Genomic DNA, 20,080 nt, shown 5'->3' on the forward strand with positions numbered 1-20,080 from the left:
AGATTACAAGGTATGAAATACTGTTCACCCCCACCCGTACGTTATTTACCATTATTGTCTCCTGCTCCCTCACACCTGAATGTTATGCTTTGACAGTCACCTCATTCTACCAGTGATTAGCTTTGCCAGTGGCAGTGTCTGATCTTGTGGCATAACAAGCAGGCAGACTTTTTTTTTTTTGGCAAGAGAATTGGATTCATTCATACCATCTGCCCTGAAATCTGAGGGCAATGCTGATAAGGGAAGAAGGGGCAGAAAGGTCATGGTTAGTTTTCTGGCTTGGGAATAAGCCTTCATTTCCCTTACTCCCTCTATCTTCTGTGTTGCCTATGTACTTGAAGCACTTTAAGCACTTGAAATTCACCCCAACCTTAGCCCCACTGCACTTGTACATATCTGTAATTTATTTTACGACCCTTGCCCTCTAGGCTGTAAGCTCCTGGTGGGCAGGGAATTGTGGGTACCAACTCTGTTGTACTGCACTCTTCCAAACGCTTAGTACAGTGCCCTGCACACAGTAAGCACTCAAATATGACTGACTGATTAAATGATTTGAGTTGTAGACAGAATGTGTGTTATAGGGGAAGGTTTGAGGATGGTGGGGAGATAGAGTGCCTTTTGTTTCCCATGAGTTTAATAGCAAGAGATCTGGCTGACAGACAGAAGACCAAGAACCATTTTGTATGCCTCCCCACTTCAGGACTTCTCTAATTCCATTTTTGGCTAAAAGAGTGCATGGTGCTGGATGGGTTTATTTACCCATTTTAGAGATATGTGCTATTTCTATTGAAGTGACTGCCAAACGGTACTATGAGCTGTTGGTCTGATTAGTAATGGAGGGTTGTTTAGTTTGGGGACTTCTGAATATCATTTGTGTCGCACCTGTGTGGGAACAAGTGCAAAATGTGCCTTTTGTTTAGCATACGCTCCGAATAGCAGTGTAAAATCACATTTGGATTGTGACTCAGCAAATGATTGCCTCAAGGACTGGTTCATTGCAATGGCGAGTTTGATTTGGTTCCTCATGCAGAATAAGAGTTGTGTGTCAGTAGTAAGTCCCTAACAACAGTTGTCTGTTTAGCAGTCATTCATTCATTCATTCAATCATATTTATGGAGCGCTTACTGTGTGCAGAGCACTGTACTAAGCGCTTGGGAAGTACAGGTTGGCAACATATAGAGACGGTCCCTACCCAACAGTGGGCTCACAGTCTAGAAGGGGGAGACAGAGAACAAAACAAAACATATTAACAAAATAAAATAAATAGAATAAATATGTACAAATAAAATAAATAAATAATAATAAATACATACAAGCATGTATACATATATACAGGTGTTGTGGGGAGGGGAAGGAGTAAGGCGAGGGGGAGGTGGAGGGGGAGGAGGGGAAGAGGAAGGAGGGGAATCAGTCTGGGAAGGCCTCCTGGAGGAGGTGAGCTCTCAGTAGGGCTTTGAAGGGAGGAAGAGAGCTATCTTGGCAGATGTGCGGAGGGAGGACATTCCAAGCCAGGGGGATGATGTGGGCCGGGGGTCGACGGTGGGACAGGTGAGAACGAGACACGGTGAGGAGATTAGTGGCAGAGGAGCAGAGGGTGTGGGCTGGGCTGTAGAAGGAGAGAAGGGAGGTGAGGTAGGAGGGGGCGAGGTGATGGACAGCCTTGGAGCCGAGGGTGAGGGGTTTTTGCCTGATGCATAGGTTGATTGGCTGCCACTGGAGATTTTTGAGGAGGGTAGTAACATGCCCAGAGCGTTTCTGGACAAAGATGATCTGGGCAGCGGTGTGAAGTATGGCTTGAAGTGGGGAGAGACAGGAGGATGGGAGATCGGAGAGGAGGCTGATGCAGTAATCCAGATGGGATAGGATGAGAGCTTGAACGAGCAGGGTAGCAGTTTGAATGGAGAGGAAAGGGCGGATCTTGGCAATATTGCGGAGGTGAGACCGGCAGGTTTTGGTGACGGCTTGGATGTGAGGGGTGAACGAGAGAGCGGAGTCGAGGATGACACCAAGGTTGTGGGCTTGTGAGACGGAAAGGATGGTAGTGCCGTCAACAGTGATGGGAAAGTCAGGGAGAGGGCAGGGTTTGGGAGGGAAGACAAGGAGTTCAGCCTTGGACATGTTGAGTTTTAGATGGCGGGCAGACATCCAGGTGGAGATGTCCTGAAGGCAGAAGGAGATACGAGCCTGGAGGGAGGGAGAGAGAGCAGGGGCAGAGATGTAGGTTTGGGTGTCATCAGCATAGAGATGATAGTTGAAGCCGTGGGAGCAAATGAGGTCACCAAGGGAGTGAGTGTAGATCGAGAACAGAAGGGGACCAAGCACCGAACCTTGGGGAACCCCCACATTAAGGGGATGGGAGGGGGAGGAGGAGCCTGCAAAAGAGACTGAGAATGAACGGCCAGAGAGATAAGAGGAGAACCAGGAGAGGACAGAGTCTGTGAAGCCAAGGTTGGATAGCGTGTTGAGAAGAAGGGGGTGGTCCACAGTGTCAAAGGCAGCTGAGAGGTCGAGGAGGATTAGGATAGAGTAGGAGCCGTTGGATTTGGCAAGCAGGAGGTCATTGGTGACCTTTGAGAGGGCAGTTTCCATGGAATTTAGGGGACGGAAGCCAGATTGGAGGGGGTCGAGGAGAGACTTGGTGTTGAGGAATTCGAGGCTGCGCGTGTAGACGACTCGTTCAAGGAGTTTGGAAAGAAATGGTAGGAGGGAGATAGGGCGATAACTAGAAGGTGAGGTGGGGTCAGGAGAGGGGTTTTATTTAGGATGAGAGAGACGTGGGCATGTTCGAAGGCAGAGGGGAAGGAACCAGTGGAGAGTGAGCAGTTGAAGATGGAAGTTAAGGAGGGGAGAAGGGACGGAACAAGAGATTTCATAAGATGAGAGGGAATGGGGTCAGAAGCACAAGCGCCAGAATCTGGCCCCTGCTCTCGAGAGGAGCTGTTAAACCGTGGACAGAAAGGAGATGAAAAGTGAAAGTGGTGTTTAAAAATCACACCAAGTTCAATCTAGGCAGGTCTTGATCAATGATAAACCTTCTCTAGGAACTTATACTGGTGCCATTGCTTTCTTGGAAGGGACTCCCATTCCAGTTTGAGAGAAGAAAGGGTTAGGGTGATTAAATTCAGTTTTCCTCCTGTGTCACTGAAGTGTGAGCACAGTCAAAACTGCTTGGTGTAAATTGAGTGTCTTTTTATCTCTTACCTCTAGAATGCAAGTTCCTTCTGAGCAGGTAACATATCTACTAACTCCCTTATATTATACTCTAAGCTCTTAGTACAATGCTTTGCACACAAGTGCTCAAGAAATACGATTGATTGAAAACTGGCCAACTGCTGGTGTAAGTGGGACTTTGAGAAATTTGTTAGCTCTTTTTTTTTTTTGGTTTGGGGAACAAGGTGGAGCTGGGCCTTGGCATGCTGTACCTTATTTTTGAATTCATTTGCATACATAATTGCCTCTACCACATAATCTCTCCATCCCACTGAGTTTTGAGGAGGAATTACTTTAAAAAAAAAAATGGCACACACCAAGGGTAGGAAGAAAGGAAGGGTTAGGAAACCAAGGATACTAGCTTGAACCACAAAGCTTTCTTTATTGAAAAGTGCATGCACCATGATTGGAAGAGAAGGGAATCAATCAGTTGTATTTATTGAGAACTTACTGTGTGCAGCACATTGTACTAAGGACTTGGGAGCATACAGAATAACAGAATTGACTGACACATTTCCTACCCACAGTGAGCTTACAGTCTAGAGGGGGAGACAGACAATATAAATAAATGTTACAAATATTAACATAAGTGTTTTGGGGTTGAAGGAGGAGTGAATAAAGGGAACAAATCAGTGACACGAGAGTGGGTTTTGTCACCTGTCTACTTGTTTTGTTTTGTTGTCTGTCTCCCCCTTCTAGACTTGAGCCTGTTGTTGGGTAGGGACCATCTCTATATGTTGCCGACTTGTACTGCCCAAGCGCTTAGTACAGTGCTCTGCACACAGTAAACACTCAATAAATACGATTGAATGAATGACTGAATGAAATGATGGCTTAGGGAAGAACTGTTGGAGGAGTTGTGCCTTCGATAAAGCTTTGAAGGTGGGGAGAGTGGTTGTCTGTTGGTTATGAAAAGGGAGGGCATTCCAGGCCAGAGGCAGGACGTGGGTGAGAGGTTGGCGATGAAAAGGATGAGATTGAGGTACAGTGAGTAGGTTATCATTAGAGGAGCCAAGAGTGTGTGCTGGGTTGTAGTAGGAGAGTAGTGAGGTGAGATAGGAGGGGGCAAGGTGATCGAGTGCTTTAAAGGAGTTAAGGAGGTAAGGAGTTCCTGTGGATGGGCAACCACTGGAGGTTCTTGGGGAGTGGGGAAAAATGGACTGGGTGTTTTTTGTAGAAAAATGATCTAAGAAGCTAAGTGAATTATGGACTGGAGTGGGGAGAAACAAGAGGCAGAGAGGTAAACAAGAAGTCTGATACAGTAGTCAAGGTGGGATAGGATAAGTACATGGATTAACATGGTAGCAGTTTGGATGGAGAGGAAAGGGTGAATTTTAGTGATATTGTGCAGGTTGAACTAACAGAATATAGTGATAGATTTAATGTGAGGGTTGAATGAGAGAGAGGAGTCAAGGGATGATGCCAAGGTTATGGGCTTGTGAGACAGGAAGGATAGTGGTTCTGACTTCAGTGATGGTAAAATTAGTGGGAGGACAGGGTTTGGCTGGGAAGATAAGTCCTGTTTTATAGGCATGTCAAGTTTAAGGTGACAGTGGGACATCCAAGTAGAGATGTCTTGGCAGGAGGAAATGCGAGGCTGCAGAGAAGGAGAGAGGTCAGGGCTGAAGATATAGATTTGGGAATCATCTGCATAAAGGTAATAGATGAAGCCAAGGGAGTGAATGAATTCTCCAAGGGAATAGGGGTAGATGGAGAATAAAAGGGGATCTAGAACTGAACCTTAAGAGACTCCCAAAGTTTGAGGGTGGGTGGCAAAGGAAGAGTCTGAGAAAGACTGAGAATGAGCAGCCAGAGAGATAGGAGGAGAATCAGGAGAGGACAGTGTCAGTGAAATCAAATTAGATAATATTTCCAGGGGAGGGGATGGTTGACAGTGTTGAAGGCAGCTGAGAGAGCAAGGAGGATTGATGGAATAGAGGCCATTGGATTTGGCATGGAGGAGATCATTGTTGACTTTTAAGAGGGCAGTGTTGGTGGAGTGAAGGTTGTGGAAACCAGACTTGAGGAGGTCAAGGAGAGAATCAGAGAGGAACCTGAGACAGCAGGTGTAGACAGCTTGCTCAAAGAGTTTGGAAAGGAATGGTAGGAGGGAACTGGGATGATAACTGGAGGGAGCCATGGGGTCAAGGGAGGGTTTTTTTAGGATAGGGAAGACATGGGCATTTCTGAAAAAGCCATTGGAGCGTAAACTGTTCAAGAGGGCGGTCAAGGAGGAAAGAAGGGAGTGGGCAAGTGTTTTGTTAAGATGCAAAGGAATGGGGTTGGATGTGCAGATGGAGGGGATCAATTTACTTGTACATATCTATTCTATTTATTTTGTTAGTATGTTTGGTTTTGTTCTCTGTCTCCCCCTTTTAGACTGTGAGCCCACTGTTGGGTAGGGACTGTCTCTATATGTTGCCAATTTGTACTTCCCAAGCGCTTAGTACAGTGCTCTGCACACAGTAAGCGCTCAATAAATACAATTGATGATGATGATTTTGAGTGAAGGCAGGAGATCTCTTGAGATACTGCTGGGAAAGCTGGGAGAGTTGAAGAAGGGGCAGGAAGAGGGAAGGACTGGGAGAGTAGCAGGGGAGAGTTTAGGGAGATAAAACCTGATATTTTCAATTTTCTCCAATTAGGCAAAAGTTTGGAGGGGGTGGGAGGGGGTAGGTAGAAGGTAGTGAAAAGGGTGTTATCACAAATCATTAAGTGCCTCGTGTATTCAGAACCTGGGAGAAGACAATCAAGTGCCCTTTTACGTTTCTCTTCCTTACCCTATCCTTTCCTCCATTTTACTTCTTTCATGCTCCCCTGTTATTATTAAACTTAATTTACTGCTTAAAAGCCCCTTCCCTGTTTTTAATTTGCAAAGGTTTTTAGGTTGCAGTTATGGAAGTAAATACTGTCCAGTCCTCTTCAGCGATCTTGACACATTGCCACAGACTTGCCTCCCTTGCTTATGCACAAGAGCCCAGGGCAGACTGTCAGTCCTTTCTTAAAATGTACCCCATCACTGTTCTTTTGGAAAATCAGTGAGTCATATTTAATAGGTACTTACTTTGTACAGAGCACTTTTCTAAGTGCTTGGGAAAGTACACTATAACAATAAACAGACACATTCTCTGTCCACAACAACCTTACAGTCTAAAAGGGGAAACAGACATTAATCAGAATATCAAATACTGTTCCAACCTGTCGGATGAACAGGGTGAGTAATAGTTTGTCAGGCAAGTTGTAAAGAATGCCAGTTTCATTAATTTTTCTACCTCCCTATTCCTGATGTCCAGAGGAGGTTGGTAAAATCTTATATGTGGGCTGGTAAGTGTTTTGTGCTTATTTACTAAACCATGTTAAAACTCAAGCATCACCCAGAAAATGGAACTGTGCAGAAGTTGGGATTTTATGTTTTATCTTGATCTGAGAGCTCACCTCCTCCATGAGGCTTTCCCAGACTAAGCCCCCTCTTTCCTCTCCCCCTCCCCATCCCCCCCCACCCTACCTCCTTCCCCTCCCCACAGCACCTGTATATATATTTGTACAGATTTATTACTCTATTTATTTTACTTGTACATATTTACTATTCTATGTATTTTGTTAATGATGTGCATCTAGCTTTACCTCTATTTATTCTTATGACTTGACACCTGTCCACATGTTTTGTTTTGTTGTTTGTCTCCCCCCTGTAGACTCTGAGCCCGTTATTCGGTAGGGACCATCTCTATATGTTGCCAACTTGTACTTCCCAAGCGCATAGTACAGTGCTCTGCACACAGTAAGCTCTCAATAAATACGATTGAATGAATGAATGAATCTGGGCCTGGTTACATCAGCAAAGTTTTTATTTTGCCTTAACAATAAAAATAACACTAATAATAACTATTTTGGAAGCTCCTGGCGAGTGGATCCTAAATCTGATTGTGGGTGTGGGTGCTTAGTGCCCATGGCAAATGCCAAATACCAAAGTTGAATGTCTAAAATGCTTCCTTGCAGAACACTTTAGGAAAAGGTCAGAGCTTAGAATTGGTGCAAACACCCAGGGTGTGCACCTGCCTGTACTCATAAGTTGAAATTTGCCTTGGGATTTGATTTGACACAGACAGATAGGGGGGAAGAAATTGGGCCTTTAAAAATCTGAAAATTGTTTCTCCCATGCATCCCTGCCTATGTGTAGTGACCACAACAAACTACCAAATAGAAAAAAAAACCATAGGCTTCTTTGCCTTCAAGATCTGCATCACTGATATCTTTCCTTGGAGATGGTCTTTGTATTTTGAGGGCATTCAGAGGTCAGGTCTGCCCCAAGGCTTAGGAGATACAGTTTGTGAGACTGCAGGATTTTTTCCTGTTTTTTTCTGGGATGGCTTTCAGAGAAGTCGAGTAGAAAAGGAAATAGGCTTCTGCCAAACGGTTTTGTAAAATTGGATTGCAGAGCAGATAAACAGCAAATGGCTTAATTCAGATACACACCTGCTCCCTGCAGGCATCGCTAGTTACAGATAGTCTCTGGGCTTCCTGTTTGTATTGTAGATGATGCGTGTTTTGTGGGCAGTGCCTTAACCACACAAAGCAGTCACTTAACGTGTCAAAAGTTTCCTGACTTTGTGGTGCTCGTCACATCCAGACAAGGCCTCTTAAGAGGGTACAGTCTGCTGTCCTTGCACGTGGTTCTTGAAGATGTACTGAGCAACCAAGACATAGTCACATATTGGCACCAAGGCCAGGTGGCACAACAAATAATGATAACGTAATGCCCACCGTGGGAGTCTTTGCCCATAAGAAAATCTAAGACTGGAGAAGCTAAGTGATTTTACCCAAATCCTGGCTCTATTACTTGTCTGCTGCGTGATCTTCTGTTCCACAGTGTCCTCACATGTAAAATGGAGATTGAGTGCCTGTTCTCCTTTATATTTTTTATGGTATTTGTTAAGCTATGGGCTGAGCACTGTTTTAAGTGCTGGGATAGATATAAGCTAATCAGGTTGGACAGTCCCTGTTCCACATGGGGTGCAAAGTCTAAGTAGGAAGGAGAAAAGGTATTGAATCCCCATTTTGCACTTAAAGAAACTGAGACGCAGAGAAGTTGTCACTTTTTCAAGGTTACACAGCAGGCAAACGGCAGAGCAAGGATTAGAACCCAGGTCCCCTGGCTCCCGGGCTTGTGCTTTATCCAATAAGCTATACTGCTTCTGTGTCTGAGCTGATTATCTTGTTTCTGTCCCAGCACTTATTACAGTACTTGGTAAAAAAAAAAAGTAAGTGCTTAAATGCCACAATTATTATTATTATTGATTAGACTGAGGCAGACATGGACAGAGTAGTGCAGAGAGATTTGCAAAACTACATGCCATTTTGCCTTGCCCTGACCTCTACCTCTGTGTCACAAGATCCATGCTCACTCCCAGAAGGAAGTAGTGTTCTTGTAAAACCATTGAGCAAATCTGAGTGCTTAGGGAAGCTTGGGGAGGGGGGATTTAGAGGACAGAAGGCAGTAAAACTAATTTCTGTTGGGAAGTTTTCCTTATGGGAAAACTCATCTTTGATGTTCCCATTTATGATTCAGACTTCTTTTAAGGGGTTTGACTGTCAGCCGGCTAGTTCTTGGTGGATTAGATCTAGCCGAGAGCTTGGGCTAAACTATTCCAGCTCCTTATTCAGATTTAATTGTCCATGAGAGATGTACAGGGTCTTGGAGTGGGCTATCATGCCCTGTGCACATTGGACTGGTCTCTGAAGGTCACCAAAGGGATAATATTGTTTTTATCACCATCCACTGCTGGGTAAGCAAATTTTTCATTCTGAAAAAATTGGGAACCAGAATCCATTCATTCATTCATTCAATCGTATTTATTGAGCACTTACTGTGTGCAGAGCACTGTACTAAGCGCTTGGGAAGTACAAGTTTGCAACATATAGAGACGGTCCCTACCCAACAGCGTGCTCACAGTCTAGAAGGGGAAAACAGACAACAAAACAAAACATATTAACCAACTAGAATAAATATGTACAAGTAAAATAGAGTAATAAATATGTACAAACATATATACGGGTGCTGTGGGGAGGGGAAGGAGGAAAGGCGGAGGGATAGAGGGGGAGTAGGGGGAGAGGAAGGAGGGGGCTCAGTCTGGGAAGGCCTCCTGGAGGAGGTGAGCTCTCAGTAGGGCTTTGAAGGGAGGAAGAGAGCTAGCTTGGCGGATGTGTGGAAGGAAGGCATTCCAGGCCAGGGGGAGGACGTGGGCCAGGCTTCGAGTCACCATCCTTTTGGGGGTAGGAAGCATCCATGGGACTCAATCCTGGGGGAAGCAGTATGGCCTAGTGGAAAGAGCACGGGCCTGGGAGTCAGAGGTTCTAACCCTGGATCTGCCACATATCTGCTGTGTGACCTTTGAGCAAGTCACTTCTCTGTGACTCAGTTCCCTTGTCTGTAAAATGGGGACTAAGACTGTGAGCCCCACTTGGGACATGGACTGTGTCCACCTGATTAGCTTGTATCTATCGCACCACTAAGTACAGTGCTTGGCACATAGTAAGCACTTAACAAATGCGATTAAAAAAGCAAAACATACCCATCACCTGAGAGCATCCAGATCACTGGAGAAGCAGCATGGTTTAGTGGAAAGAGTACAGACCTGGGAGTCAAAGGACCTGGGTTCTAATCTGGCTCTGCCAACTGCTTCTTGTGTGTGACCATGGGCAAGTCACTTAACTTCTCTGGGATTTGGTTTCCTCATTTGTAAAATGGGCATTCCATATATACCCCAGCACATAGTAAATGCTTAGCAAATATAATAATAATAATAATCCTCTTGGGCCTGGTTGAACCTCCTGGGGTTGGACTAGGGCTCCCTGGGGAGACTGAATTGGAATGGACTCCCTGGGCCTACACCCCTGGGAAGACTCTAGAATTAGTAATAACAGTCTTTATTTAGCGCCCGCTTTATGCAAAATACTGTGTTAGGCACTTGGGAAGGTCAAAATAAAGAAGTGCCCATGAGGACCTTACGCTGACTTGAAGAGTCCTGGAGTGTGGGTCAGCATTTCCTGTAGATTGACCATATGTGTTGTTATCCTCATCATTGTGGTATTAAGGGCTCATTATGTGCCAAGAACTGTACTCTACAATGAGGTTGACCCAAGATAATCAGAGTGGACACATAAAAGCTTCTCCCCTTCTCCACCTTCTGCCTTTCCCCCACCACACTCATCCTATGATGTTGTGGCAGCTTGGGGATGCAGAGGAGGAGGGGGTGGCTATCCGAGGAGCTACCCTTGTCACTCTTAGGGGGAGAATCAATTAATCAATCAATCGTATTTACTGAGCACTTACTGTGTGCTGAGCACTGTATTTAACTAAACCCATGGGAGAGTACAACACGCTGAGCACTGTTCTAAATACATGGGAGAGTACCACACAACTTAGAGGTACAATGAGTTAGAGCTTAGAGTCTAGAGGTGCAACGTGGCACAGCCCAGCAGCCAGCCTTTCCAACAGCATGTATCATTGGCACCTGTGGGCCAAAGCCAGTGACTACTCCAACTCACCCAGACTTCACAGCCGGGGTGGGGAGGTCCCCAAGTTCTCAACCAGTCAATGGTATTTAATAATAATAATAATAATAATAATAATGACATTTGTTAAGCACTTACTATGTGCAAAGTACTGTTCTATGCGCTCGGGGATACAAGGTGATCAGGTTGTCCCACGTGGGGCCCTCAGTCTTAATCCCCATTTTACAGATGAGGTAACTGAGGCTCAGAGAAGTTAAGTAACGTGCCCAAGGTCACACAGCAGACATGTGGTGGAGCTAGGATTAGAACCCATGACCCCTGACTCCCAAGCCCGGGCTCTTTCCACTGAGCCACGCTGCTTCTCTAAGCACTCACTGTGGGCAGAGCACTGAACTAAGTGCTTGGGAGTGCTTTAGCTTTAATTCTAGTTGTTCTGACGACTTAAGACCTGTCCACATATTTTGTTTTGTTGTCTGTCTCCCCCTTCTAGACTGTGAGCCCATTGTTGGGTAGGGACTGTCTCTATATGTTGCCAACTTGTACTTCCCAAGTGCTTAGTACAGTGCTGTGCGCACAGTAAGTGCTCAATAAATACGATTGAATGAATGAATGAGTGTAATAATAATAATAATGATGATGATGGTATATGTTAAGGACTTTCTATATGCCAAGAACTGGTTTAAATGCTGGGGGAGATGCAAGGTTACCAGGTTGGATGCAGTCCCACATGGACCTCACAGTCCCCAATTTTACATATGAGGTAACAGGCATAGAGAAATTAAGTGACTTGCCCAAGGTCACAAACAGCCAAGTAATGGAGCTTGGATTAAGACTCAGGTCCTTCTGACTCCCAGGCCCATTCTCCGTTCACTAGGCCACATAGGTAGACATGTTCCCTGCCCACAACGAGCTTACAATCTAGAGGGGGAGACAGACAATATAAATAATGTATAATCTATAATGTATAGGTATGTCAATAAGTGTTGCAGGATTGAGGGTGGGGCGAATACTGAAGGCCTAAATGTCTTAGATCTAAATTCTCCTTTAACCTGGAAGGCAGACATTGTGGTAAATCAATCAATCAATCAATCGTATTTATTGAGCGCTTACTATGTGCAGAGCACTGTACTAAGTGCTTGGGAAGTACAAATTGGCAACACATAGAGACAGTCCCTACCCAACAGTGGGCTCACAGTCTAAATTCCTGAGATGTGGGTGCATGCTATGATAGGGAAAGCTTATATGTGAGCAAGACCGGGAGCGACATGCCCAGGGGCTGGAGTGGCTCATAAACCGTCAGGCCTGGCAGACAGAACACCTGCTTGGTCCCTGATGCTTAATCTTTCTCAGTAAGCCTTGACAGAGAGCCCCATGAGAAGGCTAATTTCCCCCATCCCATCATCCTGACAGGGAGAAATTAACTCCGGGCAAAGTATAAAATTAAATAATTCAGAGATGCTTGAATCCAACAATTTATTTGTCTCGCACATAACTGTGGAGCGTAGAGTGCTGGATTATAACCAGAGTAGATAATTTTTTGTCTCTGATTTTTAACCCCATGTTTTCCATCCCTCTTTAGGAAGTCCTCCAACAGCTGATTGTGATGAATTTACCAAACGTATTGATGATAGGCAAAGACCCCCTATCTGGTAAGTGTGGCCTTTCCTTTTTCTGTTCAGACCCCAAACTTGTGCAGCTGATTCAGACAGGCATCAAGGCTCTGGATTGCAGCCAGTGCAGGGAAAGTGATCTGTGATGGTCAGATTTGAAATGATGAGTTTATTCTGGGGGAATCTCGAGGCAAGAGCAGTTTTTTCCTTCAGAGGATAAATTGTTAACACTGCCAGAGGAAGTTGGCTAGTCACCAGGATTGCATAAGGGTAGCAAGCCTCTTTCTAGAAAAAAAAATAGTCAACTCCTTCATGACTATTTGCAGAGAACTGTCCTGTGGACAGTGGGGAGAAGGTTCACCCTTCACTTAGTGAGAGAGGTAATTAACTCATGCAGTAGTGATGTAGTTTGATGGAACTGAAGAGCTCAATTTAAAATATACAGAGGAGCAGGTCTGCCCTAATAATAATAATAATAATAATGATAATAATAATTATATTATCTGTTAAGCGCTTACTGTGTGCCAGGCACTGGCTAAGTGCTGGGGTGGATACAAGGTAATGGAGTTAGACACAATTCCTGTCCTACATGGGGCTCATAGTCTCAATCCCCATTTTACAGATGAGGTGACTGAAGCACAGAGAAGTTGAGTGACTTGCCCAAAGTCACACAGCAGACAAGTGCTGGAGCTGGGATAAGAACCCAAGACTTTCTAATTCCCAGGCCTGTGCCCTATTCAGTACACCATACTGCTTTGGCTTGTGTTTAAACTTTCCTGCACCGAGTGGTCTGGAGCTCAATGAGGTGACTACCTGACTGACTGCCAAATAGTAAGAGTTGCTCCAGAAGCAGATTCCCTCCATGCCAGGACAGGACTAAGCTGGCACAAGTGGCTTGGTGGTCTCTTGTTCCACAGACTTTAGGATTTCTTCCAGTATTGGTCCTCTCATCAGAAAGACAAAATCATGGACCCTGGGGCTCTGTCCTTTTAGATATTTCCCAGAGGTGTTTCAGCTGTAGAATCTTTCAAAGAGTACCAGGTTTGAATTTGTGGTTTGGTTGCATGGGGAAGGGATGAGTGCTTTATCAGGGATCTGTCAGCGGCGGCTGCCCTCCTCCTTCCTGATCCCAGCACGTGGGTCAGCCGGGCCGCCCTTTGTTAGGGAGAGAAACAGAACAGAACAACTTCTGTACAGGCCCCAACGCTCACAGACCAAGCTGCAGACCCTCTGCCAGTCAGTCAGGCTGTGTCCGGCCTGATCTACCCCAAAGCTTAGAACTGTGCTTGGCATGTAAGTGCTTAACAATTGTAATAATAATAAATGATCTAGGCAGCAGAATGAAATATGAACTGGAGAGGGGAGAGTTGGGTTGCAGGAAGGTTAGTGAGGAGACTGATGCAGTAGTCAAGGTGGGATATATGTGCTTGGATCAGCATGGCAGTAATTTGGATGGAGAGGAAAGGACAGATTCTAGAGATGTAAAGGTAGAACTAACAGAATTTGGTGACAGACTGAATATGTGGATTGACTGAAAGAGGTGAGTCAAGGGAGATGGGTTTCTGAGACAGGGATGATAGTGGTGTTGTCTACATTGATAGGAAAGACAGAAGAAAGGCTGGGGTTGGGTGGGAAGATGTTTGAATATGTTAAGTTTTAGGTGAAGGTGGTACATCCAAGTAGAGAAACCCTAAAGGCAGGAAGAAATGTGAGACAGCAGAGAGGTCAGGGCTAGAGAGAGAGATTTGGGAATCATCCACAAAGAGGTGGTAATTGAAGCTGTGGGATTGAATGAGTTCTCCAAGAGAGTGGATGTAGATGGAGAATAGAAGAGGGCCCAGAACTGAGGGAGTCCTGTAGTTTGGGAGTGGGAGGCAGAGGAGGAGCCTGCAAAAGTGATGAGAAGTAGCAGCTAGAGAGATAGGAGAACCAGAAGGGAACGGTATCAGTGAAGCTAAAGTTTGGATAATGTTTCCAGGAGATGCAGGTGGTCCACCACTTTGAAGGCAGCTGAGAGGTCGAGGAAGTTTAGGATGGAGCAGAGGCTGTTGAATTTGGCAAGAAAGAGGTCATTACTGATCTTAGAGAGGACAGTTTCAGTGGAGTGAAGGTGACAGAAGCTAGATTAGAGGTGGGTCAAGGAGAGGAAGTGGAAGCAGTGGGCGTAGACAACTCGAGTTTAAAGAGAAATGGTAGGAGGGAGACGGGGTGGTAACTGGAAGGAGCTGTGGGGACAAGTGAGGGTTTTTCAGGACAGAGATTACCTGAGCATGTTTGAAAGTAGTGGGGAAGGAGCCATTGGAAATCAACTGGATGAAGATCAACATCAAGGAGAGAAGGAAGCGGGAGCAAGTGTTTTGAAAAGGTGTCAAGGGATGGAGTTCTTTCATTCAATCATTTATTGAGCTCTTATTGTGTGCAGAGCACTGTATTAAGCACTTTGGAAGCACATGTGGAAGGGGTAGATTTTGAGAGGAGGTGGGGGATATTTTGAGATACTGCTGGGAAAGATGGGAGAGTCAAAAAGGGGCAGGAGGAGGAAGGGACTGAAGAGATGCCTGATGCTTTAAATTTTGTCACTATAAAGTTCTTGGCAAGGTCATTTGGGAAAAGAGATGGGGGATTGGGGACTGAGATTTGAGAAAGGGTTTAAAAATCTGATTCTGCTTGCATGGGCAATAGGCATTTGTTTTAATAAGGATGGCCAGGCAGAGGAGAGAGCAGAGTTAAAGCAGAGTAGGATACATTTAAGATGTACCGAGCCTCATTTTGCAGTTGAAGAAACGGAGGCAAAGATAAATGACTTGCTCAAGAGTGCATACAGAAGTGGCTAAACCAGGATTAGAATCTTCCTGACTCCCAGTCCTGTGGTCTTTCTTATAGGCCATGTTGCTTCCCTTTGAATTTCATTTATTTAACATTTGTAGTGTGAAAAAGTGTTTCCTTTTCTGAAAGTTGAGTCTGCAACCTTCAAGCTGTCAATGGGAGTACCTCATCCTGTAGTTATGGAATTTGTTGAACAATGATAGTATATTGCAATATATCTGTAGTGTTTCATGGTTTTGTAAGCTTCAGTTATGTCCCCTTTTAGGATTTGTTTTCTTTTGGACTGAAATGCTCTTCCCATTCTCCCTGGTTATCTTGGTTATCCCGACCTTGAGAAGTTTAGAATATCATGGAAGAGACTGAAAATGCCCAACTATCAATCAATAAATGATATTTATTGAGCGTTTCCTGTGTGAAGAACACTGTACTTGGTGCTTCAGAAAGTACAGTGCAACAGAGTTGGTAGACACAATCCCTGCCTTCAGGGAGCTTATGGTCTATGGAGGCGATAGACACTAAAAATAGATTACAGAAATAAATATAAGAAATAAATAAAGAAATAAAGTATAAGAATAGAGAATAGAATATAAGTCCTATGGGGCTGGAGTATCACCCTGCTTAAGAGTTTTTTATGAACAAATTAAAATGGGGCAATATAAATGATGAACATAATAGCATCTCTGGGAGATACTACAGGACAGAAAATAGTGGTATCATTGCTTTTTTCTTTCTGGGCCAGTGAGTGGCCCATGTTGGAGAGAATGTGCTTGGGCAGTGCTATTGTGGGCAGTTGATGAAAGGTGTGGAGGCCAAGTGGGATTCAAGAAGAAAATTCAGTTGGGAGTGTCTCTCCTGCAGAGGCTAGTACTGAATTTGGTTGTGGTCTATGTTTGCCAGGCTTCAGTGTGTGAAAGATTAAGTCCCACCTTGGATTTAGCCAGGAATGCAGAATCTTTTTATGTTAAATTAATTGAACTGGAATAAATAAATGTCCTCTGTCATCCATCACGGTTCTTGTAAACATGAAGAAATGAAGGTGCCGTTTATTACCCTGTTGGACCCAGGCTCAGTGGGACCATAAACACCTCGGTAGCATTTTACGGTAGCATTTTACGGCTAAGTGCAGTGCTTCTTGATTGCTGGGCGTTAATGCCCCTACCAAATGCTTCTCTTTATAATCATCAGGTATTTAGGCTCGGCCTTGCTTTGTTCTGTTTCCTTCCTTCCTTTGTTTCCTTACGCTCCTGAGGGCCTATGGGGTTTCCCCTGGTATCCGGAAACCCTCACAGACCAAGCTACAGACCCTCTGCCAGTCAGGCTGGGAATGCCTTAAAACTTCTCTGGGTCTCAGTTACCGCAGCTGTAAAATAGGGATTAATAAGATAATTTATAAAATGGGGCCCACAGTCTTATTAACCCCCATTTGGGACATGGATCATGTCCAACTTGATCAGGTTGGATCTCATCTGTCATACATATGGTGAGGCTGCTTAGTGAAAAGTCATCTCTCCTAATTCCCTGCCACAGAAGCTACATTTTTGAACTTCCCCTTTCTTCTGCAGTCTTCTAGACCCTAAGCTCGTTGTGGGCAGGGGACATGTCTCCCAATTATGTTATAATGTAGTACCCCAAGTGCTTAGAATAGTGCTGAGCACACAGTACGTGCTTAATAAGTACGATTGGTTTCCCCATTGCCTTATGAATCAAAGTACTGATGAACTTCTGGCAGGATTGGGCTGTTGGGGTGGCAGCTGTGGAGACAACATCTCAATTCAGGAACTAGATTCTTCCTTCAGTCGTATTTATTGAGTGCTTACTGTGTGCAGAGCACTGTACTAAGCGCTTGGGAAGTCCAAGTCGGCAACATATAGAGACAGTCCCTACCCAACAGCGGGCTCACAGTCTAGAAGGGGGTGACAGACAACAAAACAAAGCATATTAACAAAATAAACTAAATAGAATAGTAAATATGTACAAGTAAAATAAATACCATTCATTCATTCAGTCATATTTATTGAGCGCTTACTGTGTGCAGAGCACTGTACTAAGCGCTTGGGAAGTCCAAGTCAGCAATATCTAGAGACGATCCCTACCCAACAGTGGGCTCACAGTCTAGAAGGGGGAGATGGACAACAAAACAAAACATATTAACAAAATAAAATAAATAGAATAGTAAATATGTACAAGTAAAATAAATATTATTCATTCATTCATTCAATCATATTTATTGAGCACTTACTGTGTGCAGAGCACTGGACTAAGCGCTTGGGAAGTACAACTTGGCAACATCTAGAGACGACTCTGGAGGAGAGACATCCCCTCTAGACTGTAAGCTTGTTCGGGGCAGGGAACGTACCTAACAACTTTTCTGTATTGCATTCTCCCAAGCGCTTAGTACAATGTTCTGCAATAAAGCAGTGGTATTTATTGAATGCATACTATGTATAAAGCACTGTACTAAGTGCTTGGGAGAGTATGATAGAACAAAGTTAGCAGGCATGTACTCTGCCTATAACAAGCTTGCAGTCTAAATGGAGCTTAGTCAAGTGCTCAGTAAGTTCAATCAATGATTCCCTTCCAATTTTTCATCCCTCATCAGTCAGTGGCATTTACTGAGTGCCCACGGAATGCCAAACACTGTACTAAGCACGAGGGAGAGTGCAACAGAAGCAAGACACACATTCTCCACCTTCAGGGAGTTTACAATCTAACTTGGGGGAGGCAGGCAAAAAGTATCTATAAATAGTGGAAGCAGGAGGGAGAACAAGCGTATAACATGAAGTAGTAGAGAAGCAGCGTGGCTCAATGGAAAGAGCATGGGTTTTGGAGTCAGGGGCCATGGGTTCAAATACCTGCTCTGCCAATTGTCAGCTGTGTGACTTTGGACACGTCACTTAACTTCTCTGTGCCTCAGTTACCTCATCTGTAAAATGGGGATTAAGACTGTGAGCCCCCCCGGGACAACCTGATCACCCTGTAACCTCCCCAGTGCTTAGAACAGTGCTTTGCACATAGTAAGCGCTTAATAAATGCTATCAAAAAAGTAGTATAAATAGCAATCAATTTTTATTATTGAGCACTTTTTTTCTACAAGCATGGGAAAGTACAATAGAGTTGGATTACATATTGAGCCCATTGTTGGGTAGGGACCGTCTCTATATGTTGCCAACTTGTACTTCCCAAGTGCTTAGTACAGTGCTCTGCACACAGTAAGCACTCAATAAATACGATTGAATGAATGAATGAATATTGGGAAAGCCGGAAGTTATAAAGATAGGCATGTAAATGCTGTGGGTGTGAGGCGAGTATTCAAGTGCAAGATTAATAAATAAAATGTACAGATAGAGAAATAAATATTCATAAGCCTACCTATCTACATGCAAAGGGTGAGTGTTGGGTGGCCCGATTTGGGTATTCCAGATTGATTGGGAAAATAATTCCTTCCTAGGGAAAGTGAGATTTTGGAGGGCTAATGGGGAGAGCAGTGGTCTGGTAGATTTACAGGGAGAGGGATTTCCATGTTAGGGGCACAGCATGAGCAAGCGGTCAGAGGTGGAAGAATCATGAGCCAGGGGTTAGAAAGGGAGCTGAGGAGGAGTGAAGAGTGTGAGCTGGCATGTTAATGTGTTATCAATTAATCAATCAATCAATCGTATTTATTGAGCGCTTACTGTGTGCAGAGCACTGTACTAAGCACTTGGGAAGTACAAGTTGGCAACATATAGAGACAGTCCCTACCCAACAGTGGGCTCACAGTCTAAAAGGGGGAGACAGAGATCAAAACCAAACATACTAACAAAATAAAGTAAATAGAATAGATATGTACAAGTAAAATAAATAAATAAATAAATAGAGTAATAAATATGTGCAAACATATATCCATATATACAGGTGCTGTGGGGAAGGGAAGGAGGTAAGATGTGGGGATGGAGAGGGGGACGAGGGGGAGAGGAAAGAAGGGGCTCAGTCTGGGAAGGCCTCCTGGAGGAGGTGAGCTCTCAGCAGGGCCTTGAAGGGAGGAAGAGAGCTACCTTGGCGGATGGGCAGAGGGAGGGCATTCCAGGCCAGGGGGATGACGTGGGCCGGGGGTCGATGGCGGGACAGGCGAGAACGAGGTATGGTGAGGAGATCCAAGATGGAGAGAAGCGCTGGAGTGCGGGCTTTCTCATTCCATGTTTTCTTGACCTCTCTACCCTTCAGTGCCTGGCTACAATGAATAAACACAGGCCTATTTTAATGTCCTCAACAGGATGGTCAGCCCATCCCCAGGGCCCATAGAAACCTGCTTGTGCTGCATATACACTGCACAGTCACAGACATTCACAGCTAATCGACAAATCTCCCTGAGAACCCAGTGGACAAGAAGGTTTCCGTCCACACTGGCACCAAGGGGAAGTTTTTAGAACCCGGTGCACTGTTTAAAGCAATATTAGCACTGCTAATAGTTAAAGCACTGTTTAAAGAGTGTTAGCGGGACAATTCTTTGCAAAATGTGTTGCTGTGTTTCCAAGGCTGGGGAAGTGGGCTCCGTTCTTCTTCCCTGAAAACCTCTCTCTCTGCCCAACTTACTTCCTTTTTGTCCAGCTAGTCCTGCCACTCTGGGTGAGTTCAGTGTTAATTAGATTCACGTTTTGTCATTTAAAGGAATCACATTTCTCTTCCTGCATACTGATGAGATGGACATGGTCAGGGAAACAACCCAAACTCACTGCAAGGAGAAAAATCGGGATTCTGCCATGGTGCACTGGGCTGCTGGCTGGGTTTAAGGAATTCCTTTTTATACTCCTCATAGTAAAGATAGGAGTCTACTGGCACTTTGCCTTTCTAAGTCTGAGTAGATAAGGTGAAAGAGTGCCCGTGATTGCTTGGGTAGAAGTGGACGGTATCGCAGTTGAGATGTGTGGCTTATGAAATGACTATTA

The 20,080-nt window shown here is 44.6% G+C and overlaps 1 protein-coding gene across 4 annotated transcripts in view; it reads left to right on the forward strand.

Moving 5' to 3' along the window:
* CCDC88C (coiled-coil domain containing 88C) overlaps positions 1-20,080 on the forward strand; it is a 177,530-nt gene that overhangs the window by 70,986 nt on the left and 86,464 nt on the right. For all 4 annotated transcript variants that reach the window (XR_005452540.1, XM_038752863.1, XM_038752873.1 and 1 more), the window contains exon 4: positions 12,302-12,371. Coding sequence is in view for 3 of the 4 variants with exons in the window: in XM_038752863.1 (XP_038608791.1) it covers positions 12,302-12,371 (70 nt within the window). In the remaining variant the exon portion in view is untranslated. The remainder of the gene's footprint in view (positions 1-12,301; positions 12,372-20,080) is intronic.

Source organism: Tachyglossus aculeatus, chromosome 1 (assembly GCF_015852505.1).
Source record: "Tachyglossus aculeatus isolate mTacAcu1 chromosome 1, mTacAcu1.pri, whole genome shotgun sequence".
NCBI lineage: Eukaryota > Metazoa > Chordata > Mammalia > Monotremata > Tachyglossidae > Tachyglossus > Tachyglossus aculeatus.